At 43.9% G+C, this 22,598-nt stretch overlaps 1 protein-coding gene across 1 annotated transcript in view; it reads left to right on the forward strand.

Annotated features, from left to right (window-relative positions):
- Positions 1 to 22,598, forward strand: part of LOC113026160 (plancitoxin-1-like) — a 40,390-nt gene that overhangs the window by 15,362 nt on the left and 2,430 nt on the right. The window contains exons 6-7 of the mRNA XM_026174622.1: positions 17,949 to 18,113; positions 18,209 to 18,394. Coding sequence (XP_026030407.1) covers positions 17,949 to 18,113; positions 18,209 to 18,394 — 351 coding nt within the window. The remainder of the gene's footprint in view (positions 1 to 17,948; positions 18,114 to 18,208; positions 18,395 to 22,598) is intronic.

Genomic DNA, 22,598 nt, shown 5'->3' on the forward strand with positions numbered 1-22,598 from the left:
TGACTACCCGGAGCCCAAACGCCATGACCTTTGGACCCAGTTGGTGTCTCGGCAGTCACCGTATCTGTTTCCGCTGCGAAGGATCCTCGCATATCTGTAACCTCGTCTGGTGTCTGTTCCTTTCGCTGTAAGAGACAGAAAACCAAAACACCTCTCTGCCTAGCTCTAATAATCTAATGTTGTTATCTACTGACCTTCTAGTGATTCAGAATTGGTTTAAAACATTCAGAATGTTCCAGGGACTTATTCTAATCATATCCTGTGTGTGTGTAAGCGTGTTCGCATTTAGCCCTCTGCACTCAAAGTCAATACCTGCAATATATCAGTCCGGACCATCACGCCGAACGAAGCTTATGACCTTCAAAAGACCAAGTGCCAACTCATTATAAGCACATTTGCAAGGTGTGTCTGAAAATTATTGAAACCACTCTTTTTAACAAAAGACAAACAAATTAACGAATCTTCTAAACGCTCTTTAGTTCATTTCAATGATTGATGCTTAAACATGGAAATAATGATTTATGCTTCTCACTGATTCTCTAAAAAGTCCGGAAACTTCTCGGGCCACTATTAGCTTAAGCTTTACCATACCTAAGGTATTCAAGACACCAATCAAGTTATAAAACTGTTCAAATAATCCTTGTTTCATATTAAAACCCAACTTCCCCCCCTTTTTTGACACATTCCAATGTGTCAAATCAACGTAGCTAAAACATGCAAAGAAAAGGTTATGTACAAGTCAACCTGCACGTAATGTTCTGACTCAAGTATTTACTATTTTTATAAATGTCGTTTAATCAACTACCACTACCTAAGCTTAGCAAAAGACATAGCCCAGAGAATCCACAACCACTTCAAGGACAGCGGCGACACACGACGCATGTGGCAGGGCTTACAAGCCATCGCTAACTACAGGACGACACCACCTGCCTGTGACAGTGACGGCTCCCTCCCAGATGTGCTTAACAACTTCTATGCTCGGTTCGACAGGCAGAACGACGTGGCGGCGAGGAAGACCACCCCTCCTCCGAACGACCAGGTCCTGTGTCTCACTACAGCTGAGGTGAGGAAAACTCTACACAGAGTCAATCCACGTAAAGCTGCTGGACCAGACAACATCCCAGGCAGAGTGCTCAGAGAATGTGCTGATCAGCTGGCAAATGTTCTCACCGACATCTTCAACATCTCTCTGAGCAGTGCCGTTGTCCCCACGTGCTTCAAGGCCACCACCATCGTCCCCGTGCCCAAGAAGTCTTCTGTGTCCTGTCTCAATGACTACCGCCCTATCGCACTTACACCCACCATCATGAAGTGCTTCGAACGGCTCGTCATGAGACACATCAAGACCCTGCTGCCCCCCTCACTGGACCCAATGCAATTTGCATACCACCATAACCGCTCAACGGACGACGCCATCTCCACTGCACTCCATCTTGCCCTGACACACTTGGACAAGAAGGACTCACACGTCCGAATGCTGTACATAGATTTCAGCTCAGCATTTAACACGATCATCCCCCAACAACTGATGGGAAAGCTGAGCCTGTTAGGCCTGAACACCTCCCTCTGCAACTGGATCCTGGACTTTCTGACCGGAAGGCCTCAGTCAGTACGGATCGGGAACTGCACCTCCAGCACCACCACACTGAGCACTGGGGCCCCACAAGGCTGTGTGCTCAGTCCTCTGCTGTTCACACTGCTGACTCATGACTGTGTAGCAACACACAGTTCAAATCACATCATTAAATTCGCTGATGACACGACCGTGGTGGGTCTCATTAGCAAGAACGACGAGTCAGCGTACAGAGAGGAAGTGCAGAGACTAACGGACTGGTGTAAGGACAACAACCTGTCTCTGAATGTTGACAAGACAAAAGAGATGGTTGTTGACTTTAGGAGGACACGAGGCGACCACTCACCGCTGAGCATCAACGGCTCCTCTGTGGAGATCGTTGACAGCACCAAATTCCTGGGCGTACACCTGGAGAAGGACCTCGGCTGGTCCCTCAACACCAGCTCCCTGCACAAGAAAGCCCAACAGCGTCTCTTCTTTCTGAGAAGACTGAGAAAGGCCCGGCTTCCACCACCGATCCTGACCACCTTCTATAGAGGAACTATTGAGAGCATCCTGAGCGGCTGCATCACTGTCTGGTTTGGGAGCTGTGCCATATCAGACCGCAAGACCCTACAGCGGATAGTGGGAACAGCAGAGAAGACCATCGGGGTCTCTCTACCCTCTATTGAGGACATCTACACCACACGCTGCATTCGCAAAGCCACCAGCATTGTGGCTGATCGGACACACCCCTCTCACACACTCTTTACACTCCTGCCATCTGGAAAAAGGTACCGAAGCATTCGGGCACGCACATCCAGACTGTGCAACAGCTTTTTTCCACAAGCCATCCGTCTCCTCAGCAAAAAGGGACTGACTGATAAACACGCACACACACACATACACTAACATTATCACTCAGCTTAACTCAAATACCTCAAAACATTGAGACTGGACTGACTAACCAACACAAGCGCAAACACACTGACCTACACCACCAAACCATCGCACACACCAACCTGTAAATGCTCTTTTGCACAATATTATTACTAGATATATTATATTTTATTTTTTTTTTTGCACTAACTTGTCTTGTAGCACCTTGGTTCCTGGAGGAACGTTGTTTCGCCTCACTGTGTATTTTTAAACTGTATATGGTTGAAGTGACAATAAAGTTGAACTTGAACTTGAACTTGATAATTCAATAAAAGATCACAAACAACAATATAATATCAGTGGTGTGTAAGCGCGTGCGGCCTTCTTTGCTCCAAGTCACTCAAATCCATAGATCAGCCAAACATCGCGCTGACTGTAGCTTTTAACCCTTATTAGCTTGAGCACAACTCTATAATGAGCAACAAACTGCAATATGTATAAAATAATCATAGTTACACCTGCAAAGAAAGATTATATGATTATCCTGACACCTGTGAATAAAAGATCAACCTGAGGTTATAGCAATCACTGGAACGCAAATGTTAGTATAGTGTCAAAAGCTTCAATAAATGATGGTCAATGCAATGCTTGTTACTTGATTCTGATACAATAATAATGCCGATGTGAAAATAACAGTAAAACACCCCCTTTTGTCCCGTTTAATTTAACACATAAACGTTTATAAATGGCCCTCTTAAATTTGACTTTCCCCTGGTTTCTCCCTCACTGACCACACCAGGGGAAACTCTGTTTTGATTCAGCCACGAATGCAGCTCACCTGATTCATCACTGAGCTCCACCGTCACTGGCGTCTGACAGGGTGGCGCTGCATATTCTTCCTTTAATGTGTCTATTTTCAATCTGTTAATTAGAGTGCTTAAACATGAAGCAGACTACGTCCACAACAAGTCAATACAGCTGTAAATGTGGCCAATTATCAATCTATTCCTAATTAATAACAACAGATAGCTTTTATTTTATGCATGCTATTAGTCAACCACTCACCCAGAGGATCTTCAATCCCAGGAAATTCCTTCTCCTCCTTTAATGAGTCTGTCCTCCTTCCATGCCCTGGTAACTGGTCCATCCAGAGCCACATGATCTCAAAATATACATATAACAAGCCAAACCACACCTTGGTCACACCAACCCTTTTCTGCCCTAATGATGTTCAACGCCATCTTAGTCTGGACTGCCAAAAGTGACTTTAACGCTGACTGTTACGACAATCCATTTTATAACATATCCTGGTCAGATTTGTCAATCTCTGCACCAGGGTTATAATCGTTTTTGCCATTTCCATTAGTTTTTATTTTATTTTATTTCAACTCCAGATTTTCAATAGTCATCAGTCCTGATGTTTATACCAGTTGTAATCAGTTTTTACCAATTCTTTGCTAGTTTAGTCTAGTTTTTATTTTCTGAAAATCCTCAGTTTCAGTTTAATTATGATTAGTGTCAGTTATAGTTTTATTTGTATTTTGCAAAAATTAAGTGTAACAAAATCCCGGTTTCATCATATCAGCCATGCTCTTCTGCTTATCCTTGGGTATTAAGACTATTAACTCTTGCAGCACTGCGTGTTCCTAATTTTGGTTCAAGTTAATTGATAAACCTTTTTGAAGGTGATTGAGTCACCCAATTATTTAGATGTCCCAATCCCGTTGTCCCGGGATGCATCACGCTGCACTATCTGGGGTTAGGTGTTTCCTGAGGATGCTGGTTAAGTGGGGGAGCTCTTCAAAAGGGGGAGTGTGCTCCCCCTGATGAGCTCTTCAAGGTAAGCTAGAATAACCTTCTTGTGTGAGCTTTTCAAGTGCACTTCAAGGTTTGTGGGACTTTTGTTTTATAAATGTCCCTCATAACCCCCTGACGACCCAGTAATTTATTTTAGCGCACTCTGGTGTACATTTAGTTTTCGCTTGTAGCTCTCATACTCCACTTACCACTCTTCTAAGTCCTGATGTTTCTTAAAGAGGACAACAGTACCTTTAAAATTATATCGCATGTGTGGGGTTGTGGCCTTACCAATTGTTTTTTCCCACCTTTTTTAAATGGCCGGCATACCCACAAGCACATTTTATGGAAGCAAAAGAGATAAACTTGATATTTTCATCTGAAACGTTTTGTTAAACTCAGATTTTTATTTTTCGGAAATAAACATCTAATAAACAATTTAAGGGTTTTTTAAGCTTATTTAGTTTCCCGGAGAACATGACTAATTTATTAATGTGTGCTCTAATGTACATTGGGACCTGGTATTTATATTTATTTCACTTTTTTCTAGTAGACAACTCTTTGACAAAGGCAGGGAGAATTCTTAACAGAATAACTGAGCGAGATTCAAGCATAGTTTTTTCAAAGAATGAGAGTCATGTGAGCCAAATAGGAGAGGGTGAGACCCCAGTAGGAACTACACAAAGATTATCAAAACGCAGTGGCCACCTGATATCTATCATCCTATCTGGTTCAAAACCGATATGTAGAAGAATCTGGGATTTTGATTTTACGTTAAAAATAAAATATGGGTAAATGCAGAAATGTTTTCCAATAAAGTAAAAAAATAAGAGTCGCAATTATAGATGAATCCATGGCCCCTAATTGTTCCTACAAGATCACGTCGTTGCTGAAAGTTATCAGTGATCTCAATATGCGAAAAGGATTCACCGTATCTGGAGTTCAAGCTCCTCTTAACTGAAAAACCTGGGACAAACCTGTAGACATGACCTGAATGATATCAGTAATGAAGAGTTCTCTCCAAAACTCAAGAAAAGAAGGCCCCCATCAGATGAGAGTGTAACAAAATATGGTTCACTCCGCTTGCCTGAACTGGTTAACAGTCCAAGGCATTTCAGTTGTAGAATGGTTGGGTGCAACAATAAAACATATGTGGGATGTGGGAAGTGCCAAATGTTCCTTTGTGTCTTCAAATAAAACTCACAGTACTTCCTCAAATATCATAAATGAATTGACTTTTGTGAAATAGAAAGCCCAGTGCAATCACTTATTCCTGAACCAATGGTTTACAGCCAATGAAGTGTCAGTGACTTCTAGGTTGGTCCCTGATCTTCATCTTATGAGATTGTTATTTTAATAACACTTGATTTATTTAAAAGAAAAAAGAAAAAGAAAAAACGAAAATATTTTTTCCCTTTTTCCCTCTTTTTCTCTGGGTCTCAGGAGGACATTATGTCTCTCTCCACCACAAGACTCTTGCTATATCTAAAAAACAGTCATATTAAAATGATCCTCAATTGGACTCAGGCGCTTTCTCCCGACCTCCCTGACATGATTCTGCGCGTGGACGGAGCAGCAACACAGACGACTCGACTACCACAGCGCCCCGACCCAGCCACTTTAGGGTACGCACACATCAATGAAACCAAACACAACTTACAACAAATCCAACTGACCCTGGCCAATTCTGTGAACATCCATCACAGCTCCAGCTAGCTTCCCGCCACTTTACCCGTCATTTACGTCAAAGCAAACGCTCCTCCACCTCCAGTCCTCATCACTTCCTCTGCCCTCCCCAACAACAACAACCTTACTCTGCACACTGGACTAAACATACCGAACCTGATCAATATTTTACTGCGTGTTATTTCACCATCTTATTGAGTCAAATACTCTATCCTTATGCGGTTTATGACATTATATTTATCCAGCCTGTCTCTAAATATTTGAACAATTTTCAAGTTTGGGGTCAACTTTTGAGAATTTGACCATAAATGAAAGTTATGGCGCTATCACCCCCTTTGGGGCTTACCTTTCCCAGTTCTGATGATATTCCTCCCCATTCTCTATTCTCTGCAAGAACCCTTTTTTGGTGGCGAGAAACTGTTGGTGTGGTCAAGTGGGTGCTGTAAAAACAAAAGCTCAGGACAGAACAGTCACCAGTCATGTACTTCATACAAAATAAGCATATATTGAACTTCATATTGATCCTCTGAGTGTAATGTTACATTTTAATTTAAACTTCTCAAAGCTAAACACAATATTTTACTTTATCTTACTCTTGTTCTTGTGCAGCACCACCTCTGTCGGTTCTATCTTACTTTTAAATTGCTGACTATTTCAAGAAAGTACCCGAAAGGCGGGGACCAGTGTTTATCATTACATATCTCTCTTTTGAGTTTGGCAAGTCTATCATTTCCCTATTATTCATAGACCTCAGTGGGGGATTTTTTATTTTTAATTTTATAACCGTTAATTGACTTCTTACAGTGGCCTGCTATGGTTAACAATAACATGTTCAGCCATGAATGAAAACGGACCTTTTCTTCACTTTAGCATTTATCATTCCCAACAATATAATGTGATACATTAATCGAAACACAGCTACTAAAACACAATTTTCCCAATGTAAACATCAGTAACTCAACATTAGCAACCAAAGGGTTAAGTCTGCAGTTCACACTCCTGTGAAGCTACAGCCTCCCCCCTTAGTCTCTGTCAACCTTCTGTTCTCGCAAAAACAAAACAAAGCAAGACAAAACATCCACCCTTCTTTTACAGGCTGGGTGAATTGTTTGTGGACATCTACTAATCCTAAAGTCGGTACCATTTTTGTCTCAGTATCAAGTCAGTTAAAACTTCGTCGTCAGTCCATCACAGTCCAGTCACATACATACATCCACACACATTCATACCAGATATTGCTGATAATGGAGCTCCACGCGCAACCTACTCGAAGCTCCCTCACCAGCAAGATGACGTCATCATTTTAAAGGAAACAGTTCCTTGTTTGTTGTTTTTTCTTGGACTGGATTGACTCGCTGCAATCCTTTTAGACTCAGGACTTCTCATCCGATCAGTGTCCCACATAAGTGAATTTCTCCCACGCCCATTATAATCATGGAGAAAAACACTTTACGACTGTTTTCAGTAAAAACATTTTATAGCGCTTTAAAGTTCAACCTCTCAGGCCTGGATTAAAGAGTCGATTTGTTAAATCAGGAACTCACAAAATACCAAAATATCACCACCGGTGGATCACACCTCTCAGATGTTCTTATCTCAGTGCACTGTAACAAAAGCAAAAATAAACGTAACCAATAAAGTACTCATATAATAACCAATACTGGGGCCCATTACAAACATGTCCAAGCATAAACCATCTTCCCCTCTCTTGGAGAAAGAAAACAATCCAAACTTCACTGATAAAATATACCTTGTGTCAAGCAAAACCCAAAAATCAACCAAAACTTCACACACAACATTGTGTAGGCCTACTATTACCGTAACTCCTTTTTTTTTTTTGCACCAACAAAGCATGTTGGATTTACTTAGTTCAATAGTGGACACTGGTTACACACAAACGTTTTGCTTTGGCAGAAACTTAAACAACCAAATTAAATCAACACAACCTTTTCATATTCTCTCCGAAATAAACTCACACCGTTCATCCATCATTTTCACTCTGTACCACTGCTCCTTGCTAAACTGTGTGAAGCACAGTAAACAATTCAGTGGAGGCCTTGAGCCATAAACAGACATCACACACAAGGATTGTTTTCATAAACAAACTGCTTTAGACCCTGTCCCCTAAATCTACACAAATGCCCTCTGGGCGACATGAAATGCATTTAACCAATAGATAATCAATGGGTTCTTGTTGTTGTAACCGACTCCGTATTTGGATGTTTGTGTGCAGCATTTGTTAGTAAAGCATTCTTCATTGCATCAGCGTGTGTGTGTATCACTTCTCAGTGAATTGAATCAGCATTTCGATTTGTGTATGTGCGTCAGTTCTCACTCAATCAACGAGTGCATATGTTCATATATATGTTTCTTTTCATTCTGAGTCAGTGCATGTAGATGTGTGTGTTTGTGTGGGTGTTTGTGTTCATCACTTTCCTGTTCTGGTGTTCTGGATAAACCACGGCCTGAAGCGTGCCCTGGGGTCCTGCCCTCCTCCCTCTCCGTCTGTTTGCATCCACTGGTGATGCTGATTAAAGTTCTGTCCATACTGGTTCTGGCCCCGATTGGGGCAGTCCTTTTCTCCAGTGTCCTGCATCTTCTCCTTGTTCGGCTCCTCCTTAACTTGACCCTTTTGCTTCTGTAACTCCTTCAGGGTTTTGATACGCAGCTCAATCGTCTGGATGTCCGTGCCAAGCTCCAGTCTACGCTGCTGCGCCAGCTCTTCCTCTGTTTCTCCCAACTAAGTCAAGATTTTGTGTTCAGGTCAGAGTTCAGCTGCAGCCACTGCTGCTCATTGTGCTTTGTTCTCATCTCCTTGCTGAGGTCCTGAGCCTGCAGAAGCTCCCAGCGCTCAATCACTCCTGAAGTCTGGGAGTCTGAGCTGCTGGGATCTGCCAGTCCAGACACCGTATCCTCTTCCTCCTCACTGTGTCAATACCTCCACGACACTCACCCCTCAGTCGCAGATATCCCATGTGTGAGCAGTCCGTTTCTGTGCCTGCACAAGTGCAGCTGCTGTCCGTTTGTTGCAGGCGGAAACGGCTGACCTCCAGAGGGTGTAAATGAGAGTCTGCAGCAGCAACTTCCCCAGTGGAAGACCTCAGAGTTTGTTCTGTTAGCTTAACAAAGGCCTCAAGGGAGTTTCTGGGATGCTCATCTGGCCCCAGCAAGCTCCGGCCTGACTTCACGTCCAGTGGCTGGGACTGCAAGTCTGATGGGTTCGATTATCAGCCAGCTCCTCTTGAGCCATGCTCAGTTTCTGCTCTGATGTCTTGAGCTCTTACTGAGGACAGAAACCTCAGTCTTTTCCGTACACATCAGATTGAAGTCCATTGATGTTTCCCTTGCTCTGCTCCACGGCCTTCTGCAGCTCTGCTGTTCGGCTCTTCTCAGAGGTGAGCTCCTGGTCGAGCCCCGACACCTGTGCCTTCAGCTTATTTTCTCCTGGTGCTTTTGTCCATTCTGAGGTGCCTCCTGACCTCAGTTACTCCTCGTGTCTCTGGCACGCCATTTTTCTCTGCCCGATCATCAATGTTGGTCCGTCACTGTCCTGCACAGTTTTAATGCAGAGTGGTTAAGGTCAGCATTGTTTTGCTCGGCCTCACTTTTCCTCCGGGCTTAATAGGCGTCTCGTCACAGCTCTGTCAGCTGAAGCTGTCTGGAAATCTCCCCCGTTTAATGAAACGGGCCTTGGGTTTAACGCTCTCCGTCTCCGCTGCATAAGATCGTTTTCCTGCAGCACTGTTGACATCTTCAAGTTGTTGTTGTAGGTCCAGCTGCTATAGCATTTGGTCCGGGTCACATCCAAGATGGTGGAGGAGAGAGCAAAGATGGTAGGGAGGGAGAGCAGGAGTCCAGGGTCCGCCTGGCTTACTGGGCCGACAAAGCAGCCTGCAATCAAGCATAAAGAGAAAAAAGAGAGAAAGAGAAAAAACAAAACAAAACAAAACAAAAACGAACGAACCAGAATGATGTTTTATTGGCTGTGTCATTCAGAGAGGGGAGAAACACCGGGGCCGAGCCCTGTGTCAACCTTCTCTCCCCCTTTTTTTGTTTTTTCTCTTATATATATATAATATATCATATAATCAACTCATAACCCACCAAGCTGACAGGACAACACAGGTACATGTTAAAATTCTTAAGATCAAGTTTAAAAGCAAAAATAGAATTTTCATTCATTAAGTAATCACTTGTATTAATCAATCAACAAAAACATGTCACAATTTGAATCTTTTTGCCACTAAATTTGTTGTATCGTCACTGGTTGGTCAGACCAGTGTCTTTTTTTTTTTTTTTTTGAAGTTAAGTTGTTGTCCTGCAACCCAAAGAGTTTATTTGTTAGTAGTGGATAAACTTTATCCTGTAACAACAGGTGTACGTTAAGTTTCGCTTCTTTAACCTTGCTGGAAAATCTTCACACGTTAATGAGTGCAAGCTGTTTCTTCATTGCATGTATGTGCGTTTGTAGGTGGGTTAATTTAACTTTTTTCTCAAACAAGGCATTTCTCTGAAATGTGCCTCTCTCTCACATTTCTCTGCTTGTGTGTTTTGTTTCACCTTTTGTTGTGATGCTCCGGACGCCTTCCCAACCTCCACAAGTTTGTTGGGCCCAATGTTATATGTTAAAAACTCCTCTTAATTTCTCCTTTAATTCTCTGCTAGCTGCTGTCTTTTCCACAGCTGCTGATTCTTGCTGAGTTTGGTTTCCATTACTATAATTTGCTTCGGCCACTGTGCTTGTGGGGGCAATTGGTCCAGGCCCGTAGCCACCTGTATCAACACACTGAGAGGTTTATTTAATATCATTTTCATCACAATCTTACTCTGCCGACTGAGGTGCCGGTCTTAATCATACACGATTTGTCTCTTCTAAATCAAAACCCAGCCAAACATCAAACATTCAGCGTAGTCATTCAAAACCTTATTTGTAATATTATAATCAACAAAGTCAGCGTTTTACTTACAGGCATGTATCATTGTTTGCAACTCATAATTATAAACTCAAAAACACGCTAAACAGCAACAAAAGTCCTCTGTGCGCTTCACAGCTCATTTGCATGTTCACACACAGTCTAAAAATAGCTCGCAGCGCTGCAGCTGCACATCACACAGTCTCACACAAAGCTCAGACAAAACTCTATTATTTTATATTACAAAGACGTCTTATATTTACAACCACTGACAGGCCTGACAGATTCAGCACCTAACAATTTCGACAAATTTAAGTTAACGGGTCTCACCGAAGAAAGTCTCACTTTTTTGTAATCAATCAAACAGTATCTGTTACTTCTGGAACAGTTTCTGACCTAACTTCTAAAATCCCTAACTCAATTTAACTTTGTCCAAAAAAGCACATGACACCGTTTCCAACGATGAGGAGACTCTAACTCCTAGCTTATTTCAGGATGCCCTGTACCCCACAGATAAGCCAAACTGAACTAACCCTGTTCGCCGACAGGTCAAAGCCGCGCGTCCACGGCCAGGAGGGGGCGTAACCCCCGGGCTATGCGCTTCTTAGCAACTTCTGGTGCCGTCCTATAATAATTTTCACCTACACAATTTGAAAAATTTTACCATAACGGGTCTCACCGAAGAAAGATAACTTTTTTGCGGCCAATCCCAGCCTCTGTTTCTTCTGGAACAGTCTCTGGCCTAATTTTCTAAAACAACACATAACCAATTCCCTACCAAACTACTTGAGACTCTAGCTCAATTCCTTGGGACTCTAACCCAGCATTATTACCTTCATACTTTTTCAACTTCACTAAATACTCTTAAGCAACTTCAACTGCATAACACACACGGATCCTCATCAAAATCAAAACAGACCCTCTACCAGTAATTTCAGTGAGTAGACTTTAATTTAGTCATATCCAATTTGGCACACTTTGGAAATAATTCAACAGGTAGTGCCTTACCTTTAGATAAGCCGGCTTATGCCCACTCACGTCAGACCACTGGCTTGTGCCTGTCCGTTCGACAACCTCGGACCGTCCAGACCTTTAAATTCCACCCCAATACCTCAGGACGAGCCCCCAAGCTGTTACGAGTTCAAAATTGGGGATGGAGACAAGAGAAAAACCACAATAACAATACTAGTCCGGCCGGGTTGAGTCAAACGATGATTTTAATGAACACACGCGTGGGAGATGGACACTGTATGCAGACAGCCTCAGATCTCAAAATGGTGCAGCATTGCTCAAACTTTTATAGCCTCTGGTGCCCCCACCTTATCATAAAAGCCTAAACATTCACATACTTTTCTCTCACACGGCGCCTAAGCTACGACCTTGGCTCCCTGTTTATCTGCTCCTGCTGAGATGGGGCAGAAAACTCCAGCATATTCTGTTCTCTTCTAATCAGACAAATAAGGCGATGACTTTTCTGCGAACAGTATTTCTTATAACTCAGCAGTATAATGCATCATAAAACAATATCATTCATTCACAATAAATCAGCAGTTTAATGTAATGCAAATCAGTTTAACTAATGCAATAGTTATCAACTTCTTCTAATTCAGGAGAATATCCATCCATCCATTTTCATCCGCTTTATCCGCGGCCGGGTCGCGGGGGCAGCAGCCTAAGCAAAGAGGCCCAGACCTCCCTCTCCCCAGCCACCTCTTCCAGCTTATCCGGGGGAATACCAAGGCGTTCCCAGGCCAGCCGAGAGATATAATCTCTCCAGCGTGTCCTGGGTCTGCCCCGGGGCCTCCTCCCGGTGGGACATGCCTCGAACACCTCACCCAGGAGGCGCCCAGGGGGCATCCTTGTCAGATGCCCGAACCACCTCAGCTGACTCCTTTCGATGTGGAGCAGCAGCGGCTCTACTCTGAGCCCCTCCCGGATGGCCGAACTTCTCACCCTATCTCTAAGGGAGAGGCCAGCCACCCTTCGGAGGAAGCTCATTTCTGCCGCTTGTATCCGCGATCTTGTTCTTTCGGTCACTACCCACAGCTCGTGGCCATAGGTGAGGGTAGGGACGTAGATCGACCGGTAAATTGAGAGCTTCGCTTTTACACTCAGCTCCCTCTTCACCACGACGGACCGGTGCAGCGTCTGCATTACTGCAGCTGCAGCCCCAATCCGTCTGTCGATCTCCGGCTCCCTTCTCCCATCACTCGCGAACAAGACCCCGAGATACTTGAACTCCTCCACTTGGGGCAGGAACTCATCCCCGACCCGGAGTGGGCACTCCACCCTTTTCCGGCTGAGAACCATGGCCTCAGATTTGGAGGTGCTGATCCTCATTCCCGCTGCTTCACACTCGGCTGCGAACCGCTCCAGTGCGAGCTGGAGGCCCTCACCCGATGAAGCCAACAGAACCACATCATCCGCAAAAATCAGAGATGAGATTCTGAGGCCACCAAAGCGAAAGCCCTCCGCCCCTTGGCTGCGCCTAGAAATCCTGTCCATAAAAATTATGAACAGAACCGGAGACAAAGGGCAGCCCTGGCGGAGCCCATCACCCACCGGGAACGAGTCCGACTTATTGCCGGCAATGCGAACCAAGCTCTTGCAACGGTTGTATAGGGATCGAATGGCCCGTAGCAATGGGCCAGACACCGCATACTCCCGCAGCACCTCCCACAGGACACCCCGAGGGACACGGTCGAATGCCTTCTCCAAGTCCACAAAACACATGTAGACTGGTTGGGCAAACTCCCATGCACCCTCAAGTATCCTCGAGAGGATAAAGAGCTGGTCCAGTGTTCCGCGACCAGGACGAAAACCGCATTGTTCCTCCTGTATCCGAGGTTCGACTAGCGGACGAACTCTCCTTTCCAGCACCCTGGCATAGACTTTCCCAGGGAGGCTGAGGAGTGTGATCCCCCTGTAGTTGGAACACACCCTCCGGTCCCCCTTCTTAAAGATGGGGACCACCACCCCGGTCTGCCAGTCCACAGGTACTGCCCCTGATCTCCACGCAACATTGCAAAGGCGTGTCAACCAGGACAGCCCTACAACGTCCAGAGCCTTCAGGAACTCGGGGCGGACCTCATCAACACCAGGGGCTCTGCCACCAAGGAGTTGTTTAACTGCCTCAGTGACCTCGCCCCCGGAAATTGGCGGGTCATTCCCCTCATCCCCAGACTCTGCTTCCTCCTCGGAAGACGTGTCAGTGGGATTAAGGAGGTCCTCGAAGTATTCCTTCCACCGCCTGACAATTTTCTCAGTCGACGTCAACAGCGCTCCGCCAGCACTATACACAGCGCAGGTAGAGCACCGCTTTCCCCTCCTGAGACGCCTGACGGTTTGCCAGAATCTCTTCGAGGCAGTCCGAAAGTCTTTTTCCATGGCCTCTCCGAACTCCTCCCACACCCGAGTTTTTGCTTCAGCCACTGCCCGAGCCGCATTCCGCTTGGCCTGTCGATACCTGTCGGCTGCCTCCGGAGTCCCACAGGCTAACCAAGCCCGATAGGACTCCTTCTTCAGCCTGGTGGCTCCCTTCACCTCTGGTGTCCACCATTTGGTTCGGGGATTACCACCACGGCAGGCACCAACCACCCTGCGGCCGCAGCTCAATGCAGCAGCTTCGGCAATGGAGACGCTGAACATGGTCCATTCGGACTCGATGTCCCCAGTCTCCCTCGGAATGCTGTCGAAGCTCTGCCGGAGGTTTGCGTTGAAGATCTCGCGGACTGGGGCCTCTGCTAGACGTTCCCAGCACACCCTCACTACGCGTTTAGGTGCACCAGGTCTGTCCAGTGTCCTCCCCCGCCACCTGATCCAACTCACCACCAGGTGGTGATCAGTTGACAGCTCAGCCCCTCTCTTTACCCGAGTGTCCAGAACATATGGTCGCAGGTCTGGTGATACGATTACAAAATCGATCATCGACCTACGGCCTAGAGCATCCTGGTGCCACGTGCACTTATGGACGCTCTTATGTTCGAACAGGGTGTTCGTTATGGCCAAACTGTGATTAGCACAGAAGTCCAATAACAAAGCACCGCTCGGGTTCAGATCAGGGAGGCCGTTCCTCCCAATCACGCCCCTCCAGGTCTCGCTGTCGTTACCCACGTGAGCATTGAAGTCTCCCAGCAGGACAACAGAGTCTCCAGGTGGAGCACCTTCCAGCACCCCCCCCCAGGGACTCTAAGAAGGCTGGGTACTCTGAACTGCCACTCGGCGCATAAGCACAGATGACAGTCAGGACCCGTTCCCCGACCCTAAGGCGCAGGGAACAAACCCTCTCGTCCACCGGGAAAAACCCCAACGAACCGGCAGCAAGCCGAGGGGATATTAGAATACCCACCCCAGCCCGCCGCCTCTCACCAGGGGCAACTCCAGACTGAGACAGAGTCCAGCCCCTCTCCAGGAGACTGGTTCCAGAGCCCAAGCCATGCGTAGAGGTGAGCCCGACTATATCTAGCCGGTACCTCTCAACCTCACGCACTAACTCAGGCTCCTTCCCCACCAGAGAGGTGACATTCCATGTCCCTATTGCCAGTCTTGGCAGCCGGGGGTCAGTCCGCCAGGGCCTCCGCTCCTGGCCGCCACCCGACACACAATGCACCCGACCCCTATGGCGCCTCCTGCGGGTGGTGGGCCTGCGGGAGGATGGGCCCATGTCTCCTCTTCGGGCTGTGCCCGGCCGGGCCCCATGGACTAAGGCCCGGCCACCAGACGCTCGCCCTCGGGCACCCTCCCCGGGCCTGGCTCCAGGGCGAGGCCCCGGTAACCCTATCCCGGGCAGGGTAAACTGTTCCCTCGATGTCTTTTTCATAGGGTCTTCTGAATCGCTCTTTGTCTGGTCCCTCACCCAGGACCAATTTGCCATGGGAGACCCTACCAGGGGGCAAAAGGAGAATAATGCAAACTAAAACTACATAATAATTCACAGTCTTTAATTAGGGGTATAACATGGCATAAAATAATATTATACTTTTTACACTTCAATACAACCCTTGGGCACATATATGCGGGACTTTTCGTGGCTGTTTTGATATCGCTCTCTCTCTTAACCGATCAAATCTGGCTGTGGTAGCAGCTTTAAACTCGGTATGACCCAGGTTGATAGAGGGTGCCCAGTCTGGATCGCATTCCAGCCTTTTGTAGGCTGGTTTTCCTACAAAACACAACAAACAGCCCGCAAAGCCACAGTAAACAAAGCAGCATAGCGCAACGAATTCAATTCAAATCAATATAAGACTTATTTGTAGCCTATATCAACAAATATGTTATGATAAATTACGTAATAACTACAACAGAAGACTTACCTTTGTGGAAATGCTTGGAGCAGACTAACATGTGAGCTGGGGTGTTCTGGGACGTTATATTTGGTCTTCGAACGGCTGTGATCCAGGGCATCCGTCGGCTCTCTGTTACTTCGTAAACATGGCTTGAACAATTTTTCTTCCACGATGGAATCCGATATAAACCGATCTCTTTACCCGTCGACTTCCCGTGGCTGTCATGCGACCAGCTATTGCAGTTAATAAAACAACAGCTTCTTGCCATTCTTTGTGTTTCTTTTTATCGCTGTGTGACTGTTTTCTTGTGAAAGCCTGCGTGCGCTAGTACCGCTTGCCACTCGTACCTGCAATCCTTTGCGGTTTTACCCCAAAATGATGTCACATTTTCAATCTCTATTGTGCAGCTGTAACTCGTTCAGAGTGTTTTTGACTCAGTTAGATGATATTAAAAAAAAGGTTTCTTAACCACAGAAATAATTCTGTGATCATGCACTTTATTCGTCCTGTGTGGTGTTTCAAATCTTTTGGTGCTGCTGAACTAGCTGTCACGATCCTGGGTCTTATGACCCAGTGTTTTGAGTTTTAGTTCTTTTGATGTTTATAGTGTATGTTTAAGCTTATTAGGTTTCCTATGTTCATTTGCTTATTAGCTCCCCCTTGTGTTTTCAACCCCTGTGAAGTCTCCCTTGCCCTTCGTGTGTTTCATGTCTGTTGTCTTATGTTGTCATGTCTGCCTCTCATGTTTCCTGTTTTATTTTGAAGAGATCTCGTGTTTTTATATTATGGATTATGTTTTGAGTCCTTTGTTGTACTGTTTCTTGTTTCCCTAGATTTCAGTTATGGTTATCATAGGTTTAGTTCTTTGGCTTTGTAATATGGCTTCCCTGTGTTCAATGTTGTGTCTACTGTGACCTCTTTGTACCATGTTTCTGGTCCCTATAGTCTGTCTTCTCAGTTGCTGTTAAGTTTGCATGTTTAGAGTTCAGTCAGTGTGTTTCCTGTTTTACTTTGAAGGTCCATGTCTCATGTGAGTGTTTCTAGTTTTGCTTCCCTTGTCTCGTCCAGCCTGATTACTCCCAGCTGTGCTCTCCTTCTGTGCCTCATTCCCTCGTTATCCCTCTGTGTATTTAAGCCCTATGTTTCTCTTTGTCAGTGTTGTAGTCTCCCTCATGCTGTGTGTTTCTACCTGTAGCTCCCTGTGTGATTTGTTAGTCTTCCCAGTTTAGATTTTGTAGAGTTTTTGTGTTCAGCAATAAAAGCTGCCCTTTGAGTTCAATCCTGTCTCCAGTGAGTTTGCGTTTGGGTCCAATCCCTGCCTGCCACACAGCCGAAACATGACACTAGCCTTTATATTCATTCTATTAAGAATGAGTTTTGCCCACTTTAAAGTCTCCTTTGCTTTTATTGACATTCCTTGGACCTCATTCCAGTTGGCAGCTTCGAAATACAGATTCTACACTCGTGTCATTAAATGACAAATTAGCTTGTCAATAATTGTCCAGTTATTTTTGAACTGAAAATGGGGAACTATATATGAAAATTACTACCATTGCTCATCAAACCCTTCGAATTAAAACTGAAGGTCTGTCTACCATATCTTAATTGTTTGACTCAAAATCCACTTTGGTGATGTACACAGGCAAAACTACTAAAGTTATGCCATTGTCTAAATAGCTACATTAACTGTTAGTATTACAAGGTGCTTGTGTCTTTGAAAACACACAAATTTTTTTTGTTTTGTTTTCAGTCTGGAATTTGTTGATCACCTGTTTAGCAAAAATTGTTCTGTAGGTTCTGTTTCAGTTGACTACGATATATCACATTTTTTTCCAGGAGTTCTGCTTGTGGATAAAAGTGGAACTGGAATCTGGCTCCTGCACAGCACACCAAAGTTTCCTTGTGCAAAAGATGAAAATTCATTCTGGCCTTCAACTGGAGTAAAAAATGCACAGACATTTATCTGTGTAACATTTCGCTATGAACAGTTTGATAAAATTGGTAACGTATTCACAGAACCTTTCATATTCATAGTGTGGTTATATTTTATTAGTGTAATGAATGATGCACTTTAATGTGGGGCTGTTTTTTTTTAGGTAAACATCTGCAGTATATTCGAGCTTTCCCGTTTGACCATCGTATTCCAGGAGACTTTCACACAGAACTACTGGATGTTGTAAACAAGGTTCATGTTCCTCCAGATGATCATTTTCAGGAACTGAACTCGAATAAAAGGGTCAACTTTTACAGCATCGCAAAAAAAATCCAAGGTCCTGATTACGGTGAGACATCTGCATGTTTAATAAATAACAATAGTTCAAGCAGTGATGGGAATAACGGCGTTACAAGTACTGGCGTTACATTTTTCAGTAACGCGTAATCTAACTATTTACTATTCCTATCGTTACAACGCCGTTACCGTTACTAACAAGAAAATGCGGTACGGTCGTGTTACTATTTTCCAACAAACAGACGGTTGAAGCTGTGTTCAGCTTACCGCACCTTATATCAGTTGCACGGAAGTAGCTGTAAGTAATCTGGGCGCTATAGCTTTAAGCAGCTTCATGCTTCCGTGGGCGGCAATCACTTTCTGCCCGATCACTTTTGGCACAACACCTGGAGCTAAGGGGGCAAAACAATCGCATGAGTGCTGCTGTTTGCTGTTTTATGAAATATGATTCATTAAACATGTTTGTGGTTGTTACAGTGAAAAATATAACTTTTTCCACTTGGATTTTATGTTTTTTGTCTGATTTTAGATCAATTGTGTTAATACAGTATGTCAAAATGAAAACATAACTATAAATTCAGACACCTGAGGTTGTGCTGAAAAGGATGATACCAAACAAGGCAAATGTGGACAAGAGATATTTTATTTTGTATTCCTATGGTGACAGTTTATAATCAGAACTATCAGTGATCAATCATTTATCATTGTTGAATCTGATGACAGCATAATCTCTGAAGTATATCTATGGTAATCTGAGTAAAGATTAATGTATGCATATTATCATCTTTTAATCAGTCTCAAATGGAATCCACAGCATTGTATCACCGTCTGAACTGGTGGGTCCAGCTGGGCCTTCTACATTCAGTTTTGCACGTAGTCAGGCCTACACCAACATGCACAGAGAGTCATGTAACACACGCACGTTCACACACACTTATTAACACAGGGGGGTCGTCTTAGGACATCCTCTCTACTTGGATACACAATTTCACAAAATACACAACATATCACACACTTGTTTGTCTCTAAGTGTAACGCGGTTAAAGGACCAGGGCGCCTGACTGCAGCCTCATAGACAATGAGCTATCAGAATAAGATTCGACTATGGAGCCTGAGGGTGTGAATAAAACACAGGAAACGAAAGTAGAGCTCAAATATATATATATATTATGTTTGTTATGAGAAGTGTATAGACGGATGTACAAAAGAAATAAAAACATATGCATATATATCACAAACAAAAATAATGTTGACAATACAAAACAGCTTAGTAGGTTCCAAAAGGAGGTGGGATGAGGTGTAGTCCAGTATGTGATTTAGTTTAGTTCCATGGACCTGTGATAGGTCATGTGTCAACAATTTGTGATTCAGTCCATAGGTTCACAATTCCTACCGCAACGTAGCGGTGGTCGGGTGGCTCGCCATCTCGCGCTGATCAGGGCTGATCGCGGGAGAACAAAAAAAACCTGACCTACACAAGGTCAAAAAACAGAAATTATCATTCACAGAAGAAAATGAAACAGCATTCTACTGCTGTGACAAAATAAATACATAAATCCATAAATAACAAAGTCAAGTAATCAATGCCACGTTTCATACAACAATCAATAAACCATCATCTCTTATAATGAATGTCATTCTAAATACTATTCTAGAAAGACATTCTCATGGGTCCCATCAAAGTATATCAGCGTTAAAGCTAATAAATATTATCCAAAGTTAATCAAATATATTTACAAAACTCATTTAATCACAGGTGTTGCGCAACAGATTCAATAATGTAAATGGAATTTAACTCAATGCAAAATCTCATAGGCCATTTCGGCATTTCATCAGAAAAGTAACAAAAAACATCCAAAACGGACAAAACTACAAAAATCAAATCACTCGTTCAACTCTAGATACGTTAAGTCAACATTCGGCCATAATGGAATAAACAAAAACAACAATATTCAATAGATGACACTAGTAATTGCACTTACTGTCGCTAGCCTAGCATTAGCTTACCGGCATTGTAGGATGTGCGATCGCGGCTCCGCATGTACATTAATTGTGACAAAACAAAACAAACAAATAACTCACCGTTGAGTCGAGTGTGAGGTAGTGTAAAGATGAATGAATCGGCCGGGTTATTGCACGCTGTCAACTGGCCTGTAGTGCAAAATTTGTCGATATCTGACAAGTACGCCAACCACAGGGACAACAGCAGCCAGAGGAGCAGGGACATGCAGCTGATTGACCCGGAACTTATACAGGATTCATTCCCGCCACAATAAAGGGACTGGCGGAAGTGGGGTCAGAAGTTACCGTGGTTACATAAGGTAGCATCTGATGTCTATATAAGGAGCAGTGGCGTGTCTAGAAAATTTTTGTTGGGGGGGCCAGGTAGGGGCACAGATTTGGAGAAGGGTGGCAGATTTAATTGGCAGATAATGTTTAAAAAAAAATTCTACCAACCCTTAACCATAATTCAATAATCCTATAAACCTAATAACCAAATGCACTTTTAACTCTTATTAGAATGAGATTTTAACCACTACGGTGCAAAGTTTTTAGATACTGCGTTGATAAAGTACAAGAGATACAATCAGTGCTTTGTCAGTGTTTACTCAGCATTCAAGGACAGCAATATTTGCATAGTATTTTTACTGACATATAGTGCACATATGTTTTGGGCAAAAACATTTTTGAAAATTAAAATACGAACATTTGTAACAAACAATTGACAAATTAGCCAATGCCAATGCAAAACTTTATCTGCCTGTTAAAAAAAGAAGATAATCTTCTCACAAACTGGTGTTTGATTTTGAAACAGGAAAAAAGTGGGGAAACAACTGAAAAGACTAACATTTGAATAAAACCTGAAAGCAAGTAAATACTTTCTATGCTGCCTTATCGTAAACTTTGCTAATATTGATAAAGAACAACACTGGCTGATGATAAAATACAGTCAGCTGGCATGGTGACACTGCCAGTATTAACCTGCAGGGCTGGACTGGGACAAAAAAATTGGGCATTTTTACTACAGACCGACCCACCAGGTAGTAAAGCCATAAAGACTTTGACTGAAAACAAACCCTGTTGTGACAGTGATGTACAGTCTTGTTGGTATATGTATGATTTCTATACATTTTACGTCAGATAAAAACTTTGGTTGTAAGATTTAGATAATTATTTAATAAAAACTAGATATTTTAAATGAGAATAAGAAAGAAAAGTATTTCTTTGTGCCCCCCTTTCCCTGTTAATGCCCTACCTGGCCCCCTGGCAAAACTTTGCTAGACCCGCCCCTGCACAGTTACCAGCTGTCAGCTACATAAAAAAGGATCCTGGTGTTATTTATCTCTCAGAAACAGTTCATAACTTCCCTTCAACTCATTCATGTCACCTAAAAGGTAAACCTGTTTCTCCATCACCTGTTCAGCTCTGATGGTTCAGTAAGGACATCTCCTGGTTTCATCTTCATGTTTCCCTCTCACCACATATCCAAACCAACATCATGACCAGCAGCTTTACAGCTGTGGCTCCAGCAAACATCAGCTGATACTAGAAATTAATATTAAATACATTCTAACAACAGCTGATCAAGCTTAAACGTGCTGCTGTTGTTTAGCGCGACATCTGCTGGTTTCCTCTTTCTGGCGCAAAGTGGGCGATAAACAAGAGAGAAAAGCCGATCAGCTGATCATTGATCAGTTTCATGATTGAAGTAGCAACAGGAGAGAGAGGGGGAGAGAATGAGAGAAGAGGCAGCTGTGCAGCATAAAGACAGAATAAATCCAGCTTTGTGTCTTTTTTCCATTCTAGCTAAAGTCCGGGACAAACTGCGTCTCTTCTCAGCTCAATACGAAACGTGTAATATTTTCTCTGAATGAGGGACCATTCCATTTTTTTAAGGAGCCGTTGGCAACTCTACTAACCTTATGAATAAAATAAAGTTCACTATCAGTAACATCATAGCACCCACCCAGCTGTATAAAAACTCCGTCAAACTGGCTAGAACGCAGTATGAGTTATTGCAACTGACAGTAAAAAGTCAGCAACATGAAAATAAACTCCACCTAAACTTGGTTTATATCTGACCCAGATAGACTGCAGGTCATAACTTCTTACCTGAAGTTCAGTTCACCTGACACTCGGACTGGTGGCTGCTTCGGGTCTCTCCTCCTGCCTCCCCTTCCCTCATCCACCTGTTGCCTCTGTGGAAGCCCCGTCATAGCCACCACCAAACAACGGAGTTATTTCTACACATCGAC

This window comes from Astatotilapia calliptera, chromosome 7, assembly GCF_900246225.1.
Source record: "Astatotilapia calliptera chromosome 7, fAstCal1.2, whole genome shotgun sequence".
In the NCBI taxonomy this organism is placed as follows: Eukaryota; Metazoa; Chordata; class Actinopteri; order Cichliformes; family Cichlidae; genus Astatotilapia; species Astatotilapia calliptera.